Source organism: Grampus griseus, assembly GCF_964374135.1.
Source record: "Grampus griseus genome assembly, chromosome: 17".
NCBI lineage: Eukaryota > Metazoa > Chordata > Mammalia > Artiodactyla > Delphinidae > Grampus > Grampus griseus.
In genome coordinates this window covers 683,457-702,945 of record NC_139011.1, presented here as the reverse complement: position 1 = coordinate 702,945, position 19,489 = coordinate 683,457, and the positions used below count along the sequence as shown (strand labels likewise).

The window sequence follows — 19,489 nt, the reverse complement described above, 5'->3', positions numbered from 1 at the left end:
GCTGGGCCTGCGCTGGTACTCCTGGGTGGTGCTGCCTCCTCTGGGGGGCTCGCCAGCGCCCCCTCCCCAGCTCCCCTTCAGTCCCGCCTACCCTGTAGGTTCACGCCCCTTCCGGGGCCCCTGGGGAGAGCCCCAAGACCAAAGCTCAGCAGCTGTGTTACCAAGGGGGATGTTCCAAAGGCCCCAAAGCTGGCCTGGCAGTGGGAGCACAGGAGCCCCTGAGACCTGGAGGGGGAAGAGCCGGAAGGAGCCCAGCTGGCAGGCAAGGGTCGTGGTGTGCCAGCAGGCCTGGTGACGGGCATGGAACTGAGGCCTGGGCACAGAGCAGGAGGCAGAGGCGACGTCAAGAGAAGGATGTGGGCGTGGGAGCGCCTCCCTCTGCACGAGGCAACAAGTGCTTCTGGAACCTCACGGAGGGCAGGAGGACGTTAAAGGGAGGGGAGCCAGGAGGAACCTGGGCACCGCGCAGCCCAGGGAGACGGGGTCCCTGCCAAAGGCCCCGCAGGAAGGGACCGGACTGGGAGAGTCAGAGCCGGCGAGGGCAGATCCCACCTACTGCAGGGGCAGAGCTGAGGTGCACAGGCCGACGGAAAGCCGAACAGAGCAGGGGAGAGCAGGAGTGGGGATGGGGTGGGGTGGGATTCCTGGAGGTGACCTAGAGACTCGGAGCGGGAAGGGCTCAGGGAGAGTGCGGGATGCAGAGGGGTGCAGGCCAGGATGCTGGTCCCTTCAGGACGTGCGTGAGGAGAGGAGAGCAGCGTGGGGCAGAGCAGAGGGCCTGCCTGAAGAGGGGGAGGTGGTGGGGATGCGGACCCCAGTCAAGGAGGCTCTGGAAGCACCGCTGCCTGCCAGCCTGAGGACCGCAAGTGAACAGAGGAGCCCCTGGGTCTGGGTTCAAGCAGGGGAAGCACGTCAGCAACCAGCGAGGGGTGCGGAGAGGGGTGTAGCGCGTGCTGGGGTGCTCGGCCCCAGGGCTCCGTCTGCTTGCTCCCCTCACTGCCGGGCTGCTACTTCAGGAGATGAAGCCAGAGCCCTGGGAGAGGCAGGGAAGGCCTCTGTGGGTAGACATGTTAGCGAGCTACACATGCAGACCTTCCAGCTCTGCCTGCCGAGAAGGCTTAGCATACGACAAACCCACGGCAACGAGCACACCCAGCACCAGCTCTTGATTCGTAAAGGGTATCGGGGATTTCTGGAAAATTGGGGGCTGGGGGGGAGAGCAGAAGCCCCTTCTCCTCCATGTCTGTAGGTGTGAAGGGCAGCCCTGGCCCAAACTTCAGGGCAATTTAAGAGACAACCTTAAGAGCTCTAGGAACTGGTTCACAGCTCGAATTAGGAAGGTGGAGGGCAGGGCAGCGCCTGAGCAAGCGGGAGGCGGCTCGGTCCTGGGATGCAGCAGAGCGGGTGCAAGAGGCTCCGTGGACGCAGAGCTGGCTTCCCCCTGGCTCGCGTGCCCCGGCGGCCCGGCCTGCTGCGCGGGGCCGAACCAACAGCCCTTCCCCCAGATTGGAAGCTTCTTGGGGGAGGGTCACAGAGCCGCCTCCACTATGGGCGGTGCCCGGCGCTGAGCCGGTGGCTGGTGAGGCCTCTCCGAGTCCGCCCCTTCCTCGGACTTGGGGGAAGCAGGTCGGGGTGGGGTAGATCCCGCAGTCTGGGCAGCGGGAGCGCCGGGGCCATTACGCTCTGACTCGCGGGAGGAGGGAGAGGGGGAGGCAGCGCGCATCGCGCTCCACTCCCTGTCGCTGCGCCGGCCCGCATTAAAAAGTGTCGCGCTCCACTTCGTGTGGGCTGCACCCAGAAGTCGCTCCCATCGGGCGGGTCTGGGGGTTCTCCCTGCGGCTTTCAGGGGAGGGCGGGGCGAGAAGGATCTGGGGCGGGACTAGGGTCTCTTTCGCTTTCCCTTTTGTTCTCCAACCGCCGCCGAGGTTCCGCGCGGGTGAGGAGAGGGCGGCTTCCCGGGTGGCTCCGCCAGTGCCCATACCCCCAGGCTCGCGGGGGCTCAGCGCCTTGCCGCCTCCGCGCACAAGTTGTGCCACGTGGCCTTGACCCCTGTGACTCCCCTGCAGCTCCCGGGCACGCACGAACGAGTCGACTCGCACGCTGGAAGCCAGTGAGTCGTCGGAGAGACTTGCTACCAAGAGCCCCGCGCGCCACGCCATGCCCGCCCGACTGGCCCCCGACGCCCTGCGCCCTACGGCCCTCAGCCTTCCCGCACCCTGTGCTGCACGCTCTCCCCGGCCTGGCCCGCGCGCTACGTTTCTCGGCCTGCTGGGCCCTGGACCAGCTGCTGGGCTGCTGGGCGCCGGCCGCACGCCCGAGCGACCAGATCTGGCTGAGCGCCGCAGCGGGCGCCGGAGCGGCTCTGTCGCTGCTGCTGCTTGTCGGCCTGCCTGTGGCACTGCCGGACCTGCTGCTGCAAGCCTGGCGCCGTCCCTTCTGCTACCAGCCCCCTCCGCAGTGCTGGGCGCCCCCCACGCCCTGGCGCCCCCCCAATTGAGCCCGCGCGCAGCTTCAGCTTCTTCGGCGTCAACCTGTGCCTGCTCCCCGACCGGCTGGCGCACAACCAGCGGCGGGCCGAGACCGTGGGCGCCGTGCTGCTCGCCGGCCTGCGGCATTCGCCCTATGGGGCTACCGGCTGCAGTTGGCCAGTGCAGGGGTGCCGTGAGGGGTGCTGATAGGCGCCGTGCCAGCGAGGCTGGACTTCATGTGCCTGCAGGACGTGTTCCATCTTCGCGCAGAGCGACGCCTGCTGAGCCGCCTGGCACCCAATCTGGGCCCGGTGTCGTACGACGTGGCACATTCGGCCTGCAGCCCGGGCTACATCTGAAGCTGCTGGGCAGCGGGCTGCTGCTGGCCTCGCGCTACCCGCTGCTACGCGCAGATTTCCAGTCCTTCCTCACGCACGTTGCGAGGATGCGCTGGCCTCCAAGGGACTACTTTCTGCACAGGTGTCCGCCCACCGGCCGCGGCGATGCGGAACCCGGAAGGGGGCGGGGCATGGGGTCGAACGCGCGAAGGTCCCCAAGCGCAGCTGGGCATCCCGGACGGGCGCCACATCGTGGGCTTTCCTGCACTGCACGCATTTGCATTCGCCGAGCGGTGAGCCCGACTGGCTGCTCGTAGGCTCGTGGGCGGGCCGCCCCCCCTCACTCTGCGCGGAGTCCCAATCCTTGTCTGCACCTCCCCTCCCCCCACCGTTTATTCACTGCCCCAGGCGCCGCCAGTCCCTTCGAGTGCTGGTGGGCTCACAGATCGGGACCGGGCGGGGCGGGGGAAGGCGCGGGCGCAGCTGGGTGTCCAGGAGGCAGAATGGCACCTCGGACTGAGCCTTCCTTCCCTCCCCGTCCCTCCCCTCCAACCCACCCCGCCCCGCAGAGGACGGGCTCCTGCGCCGCACACAGCTGACGCTGTTGCTGGACTGGGCCGAGCTGTCCGAGGTTGAGAGCCGCCAAAGTGACGAGGCCGTGGCCTTCAGTGTGCGCCTGGGTGACCACAACTTCGACAACTGCGCGCTTAGGTGAGAAGAGGCTGCAGCGGGGCGGGCGGGCGGCCCCGCCCACCGAGCGCCGGCCTCTCCGCAGCCCACGCGCGGGAGCAGCGGCACCAGCTGTTCAGCCGCTTCCGAGACCGCCGCCGGCCGGGGACGCGCCGGGGTTGGGGGCGGACGGACCTAGGGCGGGCTCGCGGGCCAGGGTCCCACTGATACCGCCTCTCCCCACCGCCCTCCGCCCTCCCCAGGAACGCTGCTGAGATCCTGCAATCTCCGCCACTCCGTGGCCTGCCCCGCGGAGATGCTGAGGCGAGTGGCTACCTGGGGGCCAGGCAACGCCCGGAAGGAGGGATGCCCTGACCTTGGTGACACTGCCACCCTCCTCAGGGCCTTGGAAAGGAGGAAGGGCGCCGCCACTCCCTGGCAGGCCCTCCCAGGGGAGGCCGCCCGGCTGAGCACTGGCGGGCCGGCGCCTGGACTACGTCACCTACCGAGGAGGACCCGGAGGCGTTCTGAGCCCAGTACGTGCCAGAGCTCAGGGTGCTGGGCCTGCTGGCGCTGGGGCGACCCCTCAACCTGACTCCTGCCCCCAAGAGGTGGAACGGGTGACATTCAGCACCGCCCTGGTGGGGCTTACGGACCACCTGGCGGTGGGACTTGCAAGCCCTCCTAAGGCAGGTACGGAGGAGACAGGTGCCAGCACGGGTGGAAAGACAGACAGGGACACAGAACGTGAGCCTGGCCAGCCGCCACTGGAACAGGACGACTTCAGGAATCTTTATTGTGCGGGGCCCTCCCTCACACAGTCTCCTGGGCCCTGCGGTACTCATAGACGCTGCCCCGCTCAGGGAAGGCTAGGGGCTGCAGGAGCGACGCCGGCAGAGGGGCGGGGTCCTCTGGGTCCCCATAGCCCCCGCCGCCTGGTGTGTGGAGACAGAACACATCCTGTGGGGCAGAGGGGAGGTTCAGTGTGGGGATGGGCTCTGCCTGTCTCCTGCCGCCATCCCATCCCCGGCGGGGCAGTGCAGCCACAGCAGCCAGCTGGGACCCCAGAGTCTGCAGCCCCCATCCTTCAGGAGCCAAATTAAACTCCGTCTCTAGTTATCTGTGCAACTCCATTCACTCTGTGGGATGAGGGCAGCTGGGGGTGGGGGCGGGGATGGGACAGGCCAGGCCGCAGTCCTTACCCCCGGGGACACGAGCACTGAGGTCTTCCCACCCAGATTCACTGTCCGGCCGCCCTTCCGGATCAGTAGGTTTAGGCCACGAGTTCCGGGCTCACCCCCTGCAAGAAGAGGCAAGGTAGGGGTGGCCCAGGAGGCAAGGAAGTGAGAGGCGTGGGGAGTTGGTGGGGGAATAGGGGGGTAGATGGGACAGGAGGTGGGTGGGGAACTGACGGCCGTGATGGGCTGGGGGGAGAGGGGAAGGGAGCCACTTACCCATAAGGCCATAAGGCTGGAAGGCGCGGCGCTCGGTCAGCACTGACAGTAGCGCCTCCTCACGAAAAAGCAGCTCGCGGATAACACCATCGCCGCCCCGGAAGCGGCCGCGCCCCCCAGACCCCAGTCTCAGTTCAAAGCGGCGCAGGATAACTGGGTACCTGCGCGGGGCCAGGGTCTCAGCCCAGCCTGCCCCGCCCCCGCTCCACCCCAGGCCCGGCTCCTCAGCCCCACCCCTTCCTGCAGCGCTCACCTGCTCTCCAGGATCTCGGGGTCGGTGATCCGTGTGTTGGTCATGTGGCTGTGCACACCGCTGCGCCCATGCCAGCCGGGGCCCGCGCCCGCGCCGCCCGCCACCGTCTCGTAGTAGCCCATGTGGGCGTTGCCCAAGGTCACGTTGTTCATGCAGCCCTGGCGGGGACAAATGGCCGCTGCACTGGCTGGGGGCGCGTCGCCTCTCGGCCGGTCGCAGCCTGCAGCCCTCCCTCCCCCCCGCCCCCAGCAGCCCCAGAGCTGTGCCCACCGGCCCACCACACCTGGGAAGCAGCGCAGGCCCCGAAGGCCCCCAGGATGACGTCCACCACCCGCTGCGACGTAAGCACGTTGCCGCCCACCACCGCCGCCTCTGGGGACGGGTCCAGGATGGAGCCCTTAGGGATCACAACATGCACCGGTGCCAGGCAGCCCTGTGGGGAGAGGGGCCAGCGCTCAAGAAGAGTTGGGAGGTACACCACACGCGTCCCTAGGATCAGTCCGACCTTGGGCTGACCTAGCCCCAGGCTCTCTCAGGGTGACGTGGGGCTTGGGGTTGACCTGCTGTCCGTGTGCGCAGCACACCCTTGCACACCTGGTTGAGTGGGATGTCGCGGCCGACCAGACAGCGAAGGCAGTAGATGAGCGCAGACAGCGTGATGGCCCGAGGCGCGTTGAGGTTGCCGAACACCTCGGGCCCCGTGCCGCTGAAATCAAACACCGCGCTCCCCTGCCCGCCAGAGAGGAGGGGAGAAGTCAGCAGCCGGGTGGCCACGGCCCTGATGCCTGGGGAGGTCCTTCCTCCCAAGACTGACCTCACTCACGTCGATCTGCACTCGGAGTCGGATGGGAGAACCGTCGTCCATGTGGTCCTCTGCAGACACCTCCAGGGGCAGGCCCTGGGCCTGCCGGGAGGTTCCAAAGGCCCGAAGCATGTCTCGCACAGCTAGCTCAGCGTTCGCCTGGTGGAGAGTATGTTCAGTAACGGCCGCGCCACCTTCCAGGTGGGCCAGGTGCCCCCCACCTCCGTCCACCTGCCTGGGGCAGGCACAGAGCTGCCGGCTTGCTCCTTCCCCCCGGCCCACCTGAATGTGGCCCATGTAGGCCTGTACCACATCCAGGCCGTACTGCCCAATGAGCTCGCCCACCAGCTGGATGCCCTTCTGGTTGGCTGCCACCTGGGCACGCAGATCTGACAGGTTGTCGTGCAGGTTCCGTGTTCCGCTGCAGCCTGGAATGTTGCCTGGTGCCCGCAGGGCTTCAGTTACCGCTGAATGGATGGGATCGCCACTGAGCCACTCAAAGTCCCAGGGCCACCTGGTGCCCTGCTCCACACCTGCTGTACTTCTCTGCTGGGGCACTTGCGGGGACCACATGTTGGCCCATCACTGGCTCCTCACTACCCTGCTGGTTCTTCCAGGTCCCTGAAAATCCCCAGCTTCCCCCCATCAGCTATTGAATCTTCTTCCCACACCACAATGCCCCAGGGCACCCTAGGATGGGACAAGCAGCTTTGACCGTGACCATGATCTCACGTGGGCTGGAGGTACCCGGGGCAGGGGGCAGGGCAGGGGGAAGGTTCCCTCAGCAAACTCTCCTCCCTCCTTCATTTCTCCTGCCCTACCTCCCCACCACCTGGCTCACACTCTCCAGCCTTTTCTGGGCACCCCTCCCCTCTCCCAGCAGGAAAAACCACTTCCCTTAACCCTCCCACACTCACACTGCCCTCAGCCCTGGGGCCCCGAACTCACCGCCACAGCCAGTCGTTTTGAAAGAGCGCCAGCATGGCTGCCTGTGCGCCCCGCCACCGCCCCCAAAAGATCTGGACAAGGCGTCCACCTCGGGCAGCAGTACGGGTTCTGGCCCCGTGGACCACTCCCTGCTTCGGGCAAGCTCCCCTCCTGAGTCTGGATCAGGGTCCTCTGCCAGACATGCCTGCACAGGTCCCTCGGTGACCCCTACCCTCTGCCCCCACCCCATACTGACCAAGGGAGCAGCCAGGCCTCAGTCACTCTGTTCGTGTTCTCAGCACCCACAACAGCCCATGGCTCTGTTACCCCACCTTCCACCCTGCCCACCTCACCTGTTCTCACTCTGGGATGCCCCGTGGGCTCTCACACCAGCTGTCCCTGACCCCCAGGTGCCACTGCAGTCTCTGTCCCACCTTCCTGGCAACTGCAGTGCCAGGACCTCCATCCTACAGCTGTCCAAACTTGATTCCCTCCCCGCTGCCCAAGTCCCACCACTTACCAACCCTGACCTCCAAAACCCCCTCACCGTTGCCTCCCAGCTTGAGGCTCAGCATCTTCGAGGGCGAGAGCGGCTGCCCCCCCCACGCCCCCTGCCTGGCCTGCAGGAGCCTCCACGCGCCCTGCACACAGGCAGGGGCTTGCCCGGTGCACAGGCAGCTCAGGCCCAGCTGAAGCCCTTCATGGCTGCCAAGTGACTGACCCAGGCCCCGAGAGCCTGCAGCCCCTGGCCGCTGGTGCCGCCGTGTCTCTGCAGTCCCCAGACCCAGTGCAAACCCAGTGCAAATCATAAACGCCACCAGCAGCCGCCCACCTTAAAATAGGCTCCTCCTCCTCCTGCACCCAATCCCTTGGGTGTCCTGGCCAACTCCCCACCCCCAAACCTTCCAGGCCTCCTTGGACCCAGGCAGAACTCAGCTCAGCTCGTCTGATCACCTCTGAGAGGCGATCTGCAACCACCCTGGGGGGTCACCGACCAGCTCCCTCAGCCTGGAGGCTGGCCTAGGCCAGGGGGGAGGGGGGCAGCGGGGGCTGCATCCCCGTGTCCGGCCCAGCCTGGCTGCACGAAGCGGCCAGGTGTTTCAGCCCCACCCCAGATCCGTTCCCACTCACCCTCCTCCTGGAAGACACCCGCCTGGACGAGTCTGAAGGACAGAAAGATGGCGCCCTCCTGCTGCAGGGTGGTGGAGTGGGGGGGCATGGAGCCCGGTGTGATGCCCCCAATGTCCGCGTGGTGCCCACGGCTGGCCACGTAGAACACAGGCCGCGTCTGACCCGGCCAAAACACCTAGGGGTGAGGGCAACGGTCAGGGGCGCCGGCGGCCCTACCACCCGAGGTACCTGGGCAGCGACCCTCACCGGTGTGATGACGGTCAGGTCTGGCAGGTGGCTGCCCCCCGCGCAGGGGTGGTTGCTCAGCAGAACGTCGCCGGGATGGAGGTCAGCCCCCACGTGCTGGATCTGAAGCCAGGAGACAGGTGCAGAGTGGGGAGGGGGCCGGTGCAAGGGGCGGGGGGCAGGGAGAGGGGCCCGCCGAACCTGGAACTGCACCGTCTCCTGCATGGCACCCAGGTGCACAGGGATGTGAGGGGCATTGGAGACCAGCCCCCCGTCGGGCCCAAAGAGGGCGCAGGAGAAGTCCAGGCGCTCCTTGATGTTGGTGGAGATGGCCGTGCGCTGCAGGATGCGGCCCATCTGCTCTGGGGACACAGAGTGACCAGATGCCCGCTGGCCCCACCCCATCCACAGCGCATCCCCGGGGTGCGGAGAGGCAGGGCCCACCGCCTTCAAGGCCTCTGAGTCCCGGACCCAGGACCCGAAGCGGGCGATGGTCCACCCAGACACTGCGAGGCCATGGCCAAGCCACATCTTACTCGTGAAGGGCACCCCCTTCCTCCCCAGCCCTGCCCAGCGCCACCATCAACCCTACGCCCTGCTTCGCAGGTTAAGAAACTGGTGCGAGGCACAGGCTTTGGGGCCTGGGTTCACCGTGCGGAGCCCAGACCACGCGGTGCCGGGAGAAGAGCGCCCACCCTGCCCAGGGCCTGCGCCACCGCAGGACGCCTTCCGCTTCCGCCCCTTCCCCCGGGTCACGCTTTCTCTCCGCACACCCCTGCCTGGTGCGCCGCAGGGAGCGGGGCGGGGGAGCAGGATGGTGGAAGCCACTCACCAGCAATGCTCATGAAGCGATGGGAGAAGATGGACAGGTGGATGGGGTCGAGCTGGGCACCCACCGTGCCGGGGGCCTCAGCCCCCACGGAGATGCGGATGTCCCCAGTGTCAGTCACCTCCGCCTGGCAGGCTGGCTCCACCAGGATGGTACTGCGGGCAGGGCAGCAAAGGGGCTGCAGGAGCCAGGCCACACACCCCTCCCAAGCAGGGACCCCACGTGCCCAGGCCCAGAAGCAGCCCAACCAGGAAGGGACCCGAGAGCCCTTCAGGCTCCTGCAGCCTGGGCCCCACGGGTCACCCCAGCCCCGGCAGCCGTGGCCCCGGCCCTCAGCCCACCTGTTGCTGTCAATGAGGAGGCAGGGCCCCTGCAGCTTGTGCCCAGCGCCCAGCTCGCCCAACAGGTACACGGGGGTCTCCTGGTAGCCCCCCTCGAAGTAGCAACGGGTCGTCTGAGGAGGGCGTCAGGTGAGCGAAGTTCCTAGGGCCGGTGCCCTCCCTGCGTCTCCCCCTCCACACCTGTCCCCGTGTCCCAGTGGGTGTGGGTGGACGGGCACAGGCAGGGCCACCAACCTTGTCTACCCGGGGAGGCCCACTCTGGGCTTTCGGGACGTACTCGAGGCGAAGGCCACTGCGGCCAGTGCCCCTCACCCGCACGTCGTCCACCACCACTGGCCGCTCAGGGATGATGAAGCCAAACTCCCTCATGTACCTGCACACCCGGAGGTCCCGGAGAGCCATCAGGGCGGGCAGCCAGGCCAGCGGACGCCAGCCAGGGCTCCCAAGACGCGGAGCTCACAAACCTCTCGACGAAGCCTGCCCCGAAGTCGCCCGCTCGGGGTGAGTGGGCCGTGGCCGGGTGCTGGTGGGCGGACACCATCAGGGCGCAGTCCGTGCCCTGGTAGCGCAGGTGCAGGAAGCTCTCGGTGCTGATCTGAGCCCTGCAGCGGCGACAGGCAGGGCACTCGCACTGGGTACCCTTGAGGACACCCAGGCCACCCCTCCCTGACTGCCGCCGAAGAGGCCCCAAGTGCAGCGGCTCGGGTGCGGCAGGCCCTCCACCTGGCCCGGCAGCCCCCGGAGCCCCACCTGGGGAAGCCCTGGGCCCGCAAGGCATCCACGCACTGCTCCTCCAGGCGGCTCAGCCTCTGGTCCAGCTGCACAAAGGTCTCGGGCGCGTAGGGCAGGGAGCAGGGCTCCTGTGCCTCGTGTACCACGTCTGCCAGGGCCAGCCCCAGTGCTGACAGCAGCCCACTATGCCTAGGGGGACAGGGACCGCACAGCGAAAGGGTGGGGTGCCTCCCACAGTGGCCCCCCGGCCCCAGGACACACGCACCACACCCAGACTCACCTATGAATGTGCACGGTGTCCATGCCCAGGGCCCGGGCGATGGCGCAAGCATGCTGCCCACCAGCTCCCCCAAAGCAAGCCAGCACATGGGCCGAGGGGTCGTGGCCTCGCGCCTGGGGAGCCAGAAGGGGATCAGTGGCCTACCCTGCCCCGCCCGGCCCTCCCCCATCCTGTCCCCCACCCCTGGGCGAGGGGAAAGGCGGCTGTACCTGCGTGAGCGCACGGATGGGCCGGCACATGGCCTCGTTGGCCACACGCACAAACCCCATGGCCACCTCCTCCAGGCTCAGTGGGGAGGCCGGACAAGGCCCGTTGGTCAGGAAGCTGTTGACCTCAGTGGCTACAGCCTCCAGGGCTTTTCGGGACGCCTCCGGGGACAGTGGCTGGTCCTCTCCCGGCCCAAAAATGCGGGGGAAGGAGGCAGGCAGCAGGCGACCCAGGACCAGATTAGCATCCGTCACGGTCACAGGGCCTCCTGGGAGGTGTGCACGGTGTGGGGCTGGAGGTGAGCGCCAGGAGCGGGCAGTGGGGGTGAGGCTGGAGGGGTCGCTGGGCCTGGGCCGTGTGGGAAGGGGACTGGCAGAGCACGTGCCAGCTCTTACCTTTGCGGTAGCAGGCGGGGCCAGGGTGGGCTCCTGCAGACTCTGGCCCCACCACGAAGAGGCCTGACCTTTGGAGAGGGGAATTGGAGGTGGAGGTGGGCTGGGAGGCAGGGCTGGGAGGCAGGGCTGGGGGTCCGCCCAGGTGCGGGATGGGGCTGACCTGAAGAAGAGGCGGGAGCCCCCACCAGCTGCCACGGTGTTGATGTCCAGCTGGGGGGCCTGGAGGGTGACACCAGCTGTGCTGGCCTCGAAGACGTGTTCAAATTCGCCAGCATAGCGGCTCACGTCGGTAGACGTGCCTGGTGGGAGACGGGGTGATGAAGGGTCATCCCACAGACCTGGATGCCTGACATTGCCCAGCCCGGCATCTGAGGCTCCCCCGGACCCCCCCCTCAGGCCCTCATACCTCCCATGTCAAAGCCGATGACAGGATGGCCACCCTCCACCCGGTAGGTGGTGGCTGAGTACCCAACGACGCCCCCAGCAGGGCCCGAGAGCACAGCGCGGGAGCCACTGAAGGAGTCCATGGGCGCCAGGCCACCATCGGAGCGCATGAACAGCACCTGCACGTCCTGTGGGCAGGCAGGTGGGCAGTGAGGGGCGGGGCGGCGCAGGGCGGGGGTGGCCGGGGCGGGCCGGCGGGGGGCCTCACCTTGAGCTGACCCTGGAAGCCACGGCGGAAGCCCTGCACGTAGCGCTGGATGGTGGGTGTGAGGTAGGCGTCGGCGCAGGCAGTGTGCCCCCGGGGCACGATGCGCACCATGGGCATGGCCTCCGAGGACAGTGACACGTGTGTGAAGCCCAGCTCGCGGGCCAGGGCGCCCACCTGCTGCTCGTGCTGGGCCCACCTACGATGGCGTCCGAGTGCCGCTGAGCTACCTGCCCACCCGCTGGCCCACCTGCCGCCCGCACCCCCAGCCAGCCCACACTCACGTGTATGAGTGCATGAGCACCACGGCCAGGCTGCGGATGCCTCGGGACAGGAGCCCCTCCAGCTTCCCTCGCAGGCCCCCCAGGTCCACAGGCTGCTGCACCTCCAGCAGGTCCCCTGTGCGGCCTGCAGGGAAGCCCCCCGCTGCCCGTCAGAGGCCCATCTGGGCCTGCTGCCCTGCGCCCCAACACTCGGGCATCCGTACCTTTCACGGGCTTCCCAGCACCTGGCTCCTCTCGATACAGCACCACACGCTCGTCCACTTCCAGCACCTCCTCGTACAGCATCTCGGGCATGGGCACGGCCTGAGGGCAGGCAGAGGCTCAGAGGAGTCCCAGGCCTGAGGGTCCCTGCTGGGGCCCTGCACGGGTGGGGCAATGCAGGCGAGCAGATGTGTCCCAACAGGCCAGTCCACAGGCCCAGGAGACACAGTGAGACAGGGTGACACAGTCAGAGCGGGTGGCCCCAGGAAGGCCCCCCCGGGGGGCGGCTCTCTGCCCCCAGGCCTCTGAGTGCAGCCAACTGCCCCACCCCCACAAAGGCAGCTCCTTCCCAGAGCCCAACCGTGGGGGTGAGGGTCAGGGTCCAAGACTGGGCGGAGCGGCAGACAGGCATAGGACAACACGTGACCAGTCAGGGCTAGGGGGACGCAGCATCCCACTACGAGTGCCCGGAACCTCCTCTCTATCAGCTGGTGGCCTTGGGCTGGCACTGACCCTTCCAAGGACCGCCCTCCCCGCGGGGCCACGGCACTCCAGGGAAAACATGTGCTGCAGAGCTGGCCACCTGCTGGCGTGATGAACTCACCAGGTCAAAGAGGTCTTCACGGGCCTGGGTGCCCACATGCAGCAGGTCTCGGAAGCCGCGAGTCACCAGCAGTGCCACCCGCTCCCCGCGCCGTTCCAGCAGCGCGTTGGTAGCTACCGTGGTGCCCATGCGGATGCTGGCGATGCGACTGGTGTCCAGCGGCCGGTCCCGCGGCAACAGCATGCCCCCCTCCTGGGAACCACGTGGTCAGCCATCAGGCCTCTGGCCCCAAGTCCCTCCCCACCCCACCACTCTGCCCTGGCCACCTGCTCCAGGATGCGGCGGATGCCCTCGGTGGGTGCGTCCACATAGTTGGCGGGGTCTTCTGAGAGCAGCTTTAAGACCCTCACGTGCCCCCCTGGGCACTGGGCAAAGACATCTGTGAAGGTGCCTCCGCGGTCAATGGCAAAGTGGAAGCGCCCCTCCGGGCTGCCCATGGTGGTGGGGCTGGAGTCCAGCAGCGACTCTTCAGCCGGCAGTCCTGGGAGCACTGGACAGAGGCAGTGGGTCAGCAGGGAGGCCTGGGGGGCATCCTGGGATGGGGAGAAGACAAGGGTTCCTCGCCCATGAGGGGCCCTGGGTGGAGCCAGAGCTGGGCAAGTCCTGCAGGGCCTCATGACCCCCACTCCCCAGTTCCAGTGCGCAGGGTTGCAAGGGACCCCAGGGCCTGGAGCAGGGCTTTCAAAGGAGGAGGCGCGGCGGGAGCCCTCGGGCTGGGGTTTCTGGGCCCTTAAGCACGAAGAGGCACGTGGGTTGGGGGCTGGTGAGAAAAGGCCCACTTCCCAAAGGCTCGACCTTGGAGCAGAGGCCGAGCGGGACACGGGGACGGGGCGGAGCCTGCGCAGACGACGGGGCGGGGCCGGGAGGCGAAGGGGAGCGGGCGGTGGGGGCGAGTGGGGCCGGGGGTGCGGACGGGGGAGCGGGGAGGATCCTGGCGCGGCGCCCACCTGGCCTGTCGGCTCCGGTCGCTCGCCGTCCGTTCGGCCGCACTCGCTCTGGGCCCTGCCCGCGCCCTCCCCCAGCCCGGAAGCGGGGCCCGCCGGGCTCTCCGGTTGCGTCAGGCTCGGGTGGCCCGGAGCCGCGGGCGGCAGGCGTCTCCATCCAGATCCCCGGCGGGGCGGCGCCGTGCCGGCGCGGCCCCACCCCGCGGCCCGGCCCCCGGGCACCTGGGCTCTGCGGCCGCCCGGCCCTGCGCCGGTCCGGAGCTCGCTGAGCGCGGGCGCCCCGGGTGCCCTCCTCCAGGTGCCCCGCGGCAGGCGGAGCGCAGACGACCTCGGACCGCGCCCCGCAGCGTGCGGCGGTTGTGGCGGCCCGGGGTGGGGGATGGGTGGCGCGGGAGGGCAGAATTGAGTGGCCCGACCCGCGGCGGGGGGGCAGGGGGCGTCCTGGAGAAACCCCTCGCTCCCCGTGGGCGCGCCAGGCGCTGTGGGCTGGGGGCCCTCCACGCCGCCCTCCCAGGCCGACCGCGCGACGCTCGGGCTGATAGCGCCAGACGCTGTGGTCAGTCTCGGGACCACGGGGCGGGTGGCTGCCCTTCCCTGGCCCGTTTCCCGGCGAGCTGAAAGCTGCCCGGGTGCCTGCCCAGGCCTGAGGTGCGCTGGAGCTGTGAGGGGCCGCAAAGGAACGGTGGGGGTAGGGGGCTTCCCAAGCGGAGGAACAGCAGGTGAAGGGACCGCCTCACCTCACGGGCCAGGCAGACAGGTGGCCAGACAGGCAGGGACACGGTCCATGCCCTGGCCCCATCCCGCCCCAGACTCTACCGCTTCCTTGAGCCTTGCTGGCCCTTGAAGTCTGCTTGGTCCCAAGAGGAGAGAGGGAGGTTGGCTGCTGTGAGAGCACAGGGTCTGGGCCGCAACCCAGGCTGCAGCAGGGCTCCCCACGGACTGGTGGCCTCTGGCCGCCTCACATCCTCTGTATGATGGGGCATTAAAGGGCAGCCTCACGGCTCCCTCACTTCAGTCTAGCGCTGCTCTGAGGGCACTCAGAGATGTCACCCTCTCCCCGCTGCACCCCTAGAAGAGCCCCCCGACTCCATTCCTCGCCCCTTCCTCCACAGCACCTGTCAGCACCTGACAGAACACGGCTGCACGGGAGCAGGGATTTCTCCCACTTTTCGCTGTCCTGCACGGCTCGGTGAGTGCAGCCTGCGGGTCCCTGAGGAGACCCCCACGGCCCTGGCCCACGCACCTCTTTCAGCATCCCTGAAGTTGATGGTTCTGCGCCGGGGCAGGCGGGGGCTGGCGGTCACCTCGGCCAGGAGCCCGGAGCTGCAGAAGCTCAGGCCGATGCCCCGGTTCCTGAGTACCAGCTTCAGCTCCTCGTTCTCCTGGATGAGCTGCACGAGCCGCCGCAGCTCTTGGTTCTCCTGTGCCAGCCGCTGGATCTCCTGCTGCAGGCCCTCGTAGCTGCTGAGGAGGGACATGCCTGGCAGCGGTGGGCGGCAGCTGCCGGCAGCTGGCGGGCTGGCCAGGGGCAGCAGACCCTGCCATTGTGAGGTCAGCACTGCCCCTCAGCCGCATTCCAGGGCTTCAGAGCACCTGGAGCAGGGCAAACTTAACCTCTGACCTCTGGCCCCCTGAGGGTTGAATGGCTAGAGGAGCCCAGACCTGCCTCAGGCCTGGAGTCCCCCTAGGAAGCTCCTCCTGGAGGACAGAAGCTTCTGCATCCTAGCCCAGGATGGCGGTGTTGCAGGTAGAGGGCTGCGAGATTCAGGCATCCTTCCCCACCCATCTGGCCACCCACTGGCCACCAGCTGCTCGTGCCATGTTGTGGGGCTGGCTGACTGGGCACAGTCCCAGAGGCGGTCGTGGCCAGCACAGCCTCTGAAGGGGTCGGGAGAGTGGATGTTTGAGCTGCCCTGAGGGAGGGGGCATCTCTGGCCCAACAGCAAGGGGGAGCTGGACTGTGGAGGCGAAGGTGGGTCAGAGCTTGGGGGTGTGGGGTGAGCCAACGAGCACCTCAGGGCAAGGCTGGAGGCAAAGTGGTCCTGCTGCTGGGGTGGTAGGGAGTGTCACTGTCACAGGGAGGATGAGGCACCACATTCAGGGCCACACCTCAGGGCATGGGCGGGGAGGGCAGGGAGCAGGGAGGCCCCAGGAGACGTTGAGGACAGCAGGTTCCTGGGGGCAGGGGGGCCGCCTCAAGGACAACTGGGTTTACACTTGAGATCATATAAAGGACTTCTTTCCTTCACCCAGTCTGGCTTCCAATGGGACGGCTCTGTGCAGTTGGCATTATTTTGTGTCATTTCTTCCATTATGATTATTGTTTATTTCACATCGTCGTTTCCTTTTTGCGGGTCTGCTGTTTCCAGTTGTTAACCAGTAGTTTTCCTGGAATTTGCATGTCATTTCCCCACTGCTCCAGGGTGACACGCTGGCAGGAAGTTCTCGCCAGTGCTGAGCATGGGGGGACAGTCCTGAGAGCAGTTTCCGGGAGACTGGGGAGCAGCCACACTTAATCTCGATGGAAGTGATGTCAATTTTAATGGTTTCTGTAAGTGGGAAATAATCCTCATTCTAAGGGTTATTCTAAGGGTTAAGTATTCTTAACCCATTCTAAGGGTTAAGTAGAGTGTTTATGCAGAACTAGAGATCTTACCCCCAAACGACGACAGGCTCAGTGCAGTCAACTTCCAGCTCAGACGCTCTCTGGAGGCCAGAGGGTAGACTGTGGTAGGCAGAATTCTAAGAAGGCCCCCAAGTTTTCCTGCCCTGGCACACGCGCCCTGCATAATTCCAGTACTGTGAGTAGAATGGCTTCTACACCCATGATTGTGTTATGACACAGCTGAGGTATAAAGGGATATTATCCTGGGCAGACCTGGCTTAATCAGGAGATCCCATATAAGGACGGCTTTCTTCCTGGAGGAAGGATGCAAAGCTCCAGAGAGATTCACGCAAGGGAGATTCTCCACTGCTGGGGGGCCATGAGGCAGGACATGTGGGCAGCCCCTAGGACCTGATATGTCATAGCCAAAATCTTGAAAGACAAAGAGAAAACTTCAAAAGCCACAAGATAAAAATAACTCATCACATATAAGAGAATACCATAAGATTTACACCTAACTTCTCATCAGAAACAATGGAGGCCAGGAGACAATGGGATGATAAACTCAAATTACTAAAAAACTCAAGCAAGAATCCAGTATTTTAGAAAATGATCTTTTGTAAATTCAGGTGAAATAAAGAAAGTCCAAAATAAACAAAGAGAGAATCTCTTGTTAGCAGACCTACCTTACAAGAAATACTAAAGAAAGTTCTTCAAGCTGAAAGGAAGTCACATGAAATAGTCATTCTAGTCCAGTTGCCCAAATGCAGCCATGTTGCACCCAGACTTGTGACCTGCAGAGCTGTGAGTTTACAAGTGGATGTAGTTTTAAGCCACTGCATTTGGGGCAACCTATTCCATAGCAGTGGAAGCTAGCACAGCCTCCTGTGTTGAAGGAAACAGAGGAGCTGATTATACAAGCAGCTGGGTTGCAAAGGAAATGGCATGTGCACTGTCCCGGGGCAGAGTCAGCCTTGAGACCTGGGATGGGAACTTGGAGCAGATACACTTGGATCTTTGGCTGCCAAACTCCCACGAGCCCCTTCCTGGCAGAAGCAGCCCCTCGTTCCTCGCTGGAGGAGCGGGCAGTGGCCTCCCCTGGGGTGCAGAGGGCCGCCGACCACTGCTGCCACTGTAGGTGCACGTGCTGTCTCCCCTCAACAGGTGCGTCCAGCTCTCAGTCCTTGGACTCTGACCTGGCTTTCTGCCTTATTTTGACTGGAAGAACGTGGTGGAAGTGACAGTGTTCCTGTGCCGAGCCGTGACCTTGAGAGGCCTGGCAGGGGCAGGAGTTCCAGGAGTGACCCTGTCACTCTGGAGACTGTCACTCTGGGCGTGCAGCAGTCATTCGTGGAGGTCTACTTCTTGGTAAGAAGAGCGGGACCTGCCCCTCCCCGCCCTGCTCTGCATCATGACAGCTGGGCTCCGAGAGGCTGTGGCCAAGAGCACGGGGCGCCCTGGGCTTGGCTCCAGCCGAGGGCAGAGGAAACTGGGAGAGACGAACTGAGAAGACGAGGCCTCCCCCGCAACACCCGCGGGTCAGGGGTATCTCTGGGAGGGGCAGGCTCCCACCCGCCCCAGCTCCCCCAGACCCCAGCCAGCGGTGAGGGGGTGAGACGGAAGGACGAGTGGCTCCACAGCGTAGCTGAGCAGCTCCTCGGACGCTGAGTGTGGTGTTGGGGAGGATGGTGGAGATCCTAGTGGTGAGAAATTATTAAGGAGCTCAAACAGGACTTTCCTGGCAGTCCAGTGGTTAAGACTCCCTGCTTCCAATGCAGAGGGCATGGGTTCAATCCCTGGTCGGGGAGCTAAGATCCCACATGCTGCACTGAGCAGCCCCCCCGCAAAAAAAGCTCGAACACGTTACCACAAATCCGAAGGCTTAGAACAACAGACATTTATTCTCTTCCAGTTCTAAGGGCCGGAAGTCCAAACGGAGTCATTTGGGCTAAAATCAAGATGTCAGCCAGGACAGTTCCTTCTGGAGGGTCCGGGGGGGGGGGGGGGGAGGAGTTTGTTCCTCGCTGCGGCCAGCAGTCGGCGCTCCCCGGCTTGTGGCTGCATCACTCCAATCTGCCTCCAAGGCCACCTCTCCTCCTCCTCTGCTTCTGCAACCAAATGCCCCTCTGCTTCCACCTTAAAAGGATACTCATGATTACATGTAGGGCCCACCTGGATACTCTAGGACACTCCCTCCTTCTCAAGACCCTTAGCTTAATCATACGTGCAAAGTTCCTTTTGCCATTGAAAGTGACATTCACAGTCTTTGGGAATTAGGACCTGGCTATTCTTCAGCCTGTTACAATGGCTGGACGTGGGGCAGACTTGAAAGTGTTCCTCAACCGCAACCTGATTCATCAGCAAAGGGCAGCACGTCACTGGCTTGGGAGCTGAAGCACAACCTGTGCCCAGTCGGTGGCTGAACCCTAAGCTATGCTGACTCAGACGCAACTTCTGGGCAGCCAGGCTTAACTATAAGAAGGGGGGGGGGAACTTCTCCAGTGGCACAGTGGTTAAGAATCCGCCTGCCAATGCAGGGGACACGGGTTCGAGCCCTGGTCTGGGAAGATCCCACGTGCCGGGGGGCAACTAAGCCCATGTGCCACAACTGCTGAGCCTGCGCTCTAGAGCCTGTGTGCCACAACTACTGAAGCCCGCGCGCCTAGAGCCCGTCCTCTGCAACAAGAGAAGCCACCGTAATGAGAAGCCCACGCAGCGCAACCAAGAGTAGCCCCCGCTCGCCGCAACTAGAGAAAGCCCGCGCGCAGCAATGAAGACCCAACGCAGCCAGAAATAAATAAATAAATTTATTTATTAAAAAAAAAAGAGGAGGGGGGAGGGGGCCTGAGGAGTGACGTCATAAGCTGCACACTGTGGAGGAACAGACTTCACAGAACTGCTGCAGACAAGCCACTGGACTAATTAACAGCAACAGCAACAAGCCCAAGGAGGGGCCAGCTAAACGTGACCCAGAGTTACTACAACAGATCACCTAAAATGTCCAGCTTTCAGCAAAACACTCTGAGACGTGCAGAGAAACAGGACAGGGTGATGGCTGCACAGGAGAGGCACGCAGCAGTCACTGCCCTCGAAGGGCCAGGTCTTGGATTCGTAGACAGAGACATCAAAGCTTCGCTTACACAAAGGCCCG

The 19,489-nt window shown here is 65.2% G+C and overlaps 1 protein-coding gene and 1 pseudogene across 2 annotated transcripts; one reads left to right on the top strand and one right to left on the bottom strand.

The window, feature by feature from the left end:
• Positions 1-1,084: 1,084 nt before the first annotated feature.
• Positions 1,085-4,163, top strand: LOC309835689 (sphingomyelin phosphodiesterase 5-like; annotated as a pseudogene). Its single transcript has 8 exons — positions 1,085-1,179; positions 1,926-1,936; positions 2,067-2,948; positions 3,032-3,099; positions 3,376-3,517; positions 3,582-3,653; positions 3,739-3,803; positions 3,878-4,163. The product of its transcript is annotated as a sphingomyelin phosphodiesterase 5-like (transcript).
• OPLAH (5-oxoprolinase, ATP-hydrolysing) lies at positions 4,157-13,872 on the bottom strand. The gene is made up of 27 exons (XM_082674401.1): positions 13,737-13,872; positions 13,056-13,279; positions 12,790-12,981; positions 12,188-12,287; positions 11,985-12,108; positions 11,704-11,899; positions 11,458-11,623; positions 11,212-11,350; positions 11,052-11,119; positions 10,659-10,924; positions 10,450-10,562; positions 10,188-10,358; positions 9,902-10,039; positions 9,672-9,810; positions 9,438-9,550; positions 9,100-9,251; positions 8,469-8,629; positions 8,289-8,390; positions 8,043-8,217; positions 6,267-6,451; positions 5,997-6,143; positions 5,777-5,911; positions 5,466-5,615; positions 5,183-5,340; positions 4,930-5,090; positions 4,678-4,775; positions 4,157-4,435 (listed from the first exon to the last, which is right to left on the bottom strand). The coding sequence occupies exons 2-27, from the start codon at positions 13,224-13,226 to the stop codon at positions 4,289-4,291; spliced, it is 3,867 nt and encodes a 1,288-aa protein (XP_082530527.1). The 5' UTR covers positions 13,227-13,279; positions 13,737-13,872; the 3' UTR covers positions 4,157-4,288.
• Between the last annotated feature and the right edge of the window lie 5,617 nt (positions 13,873-19,489).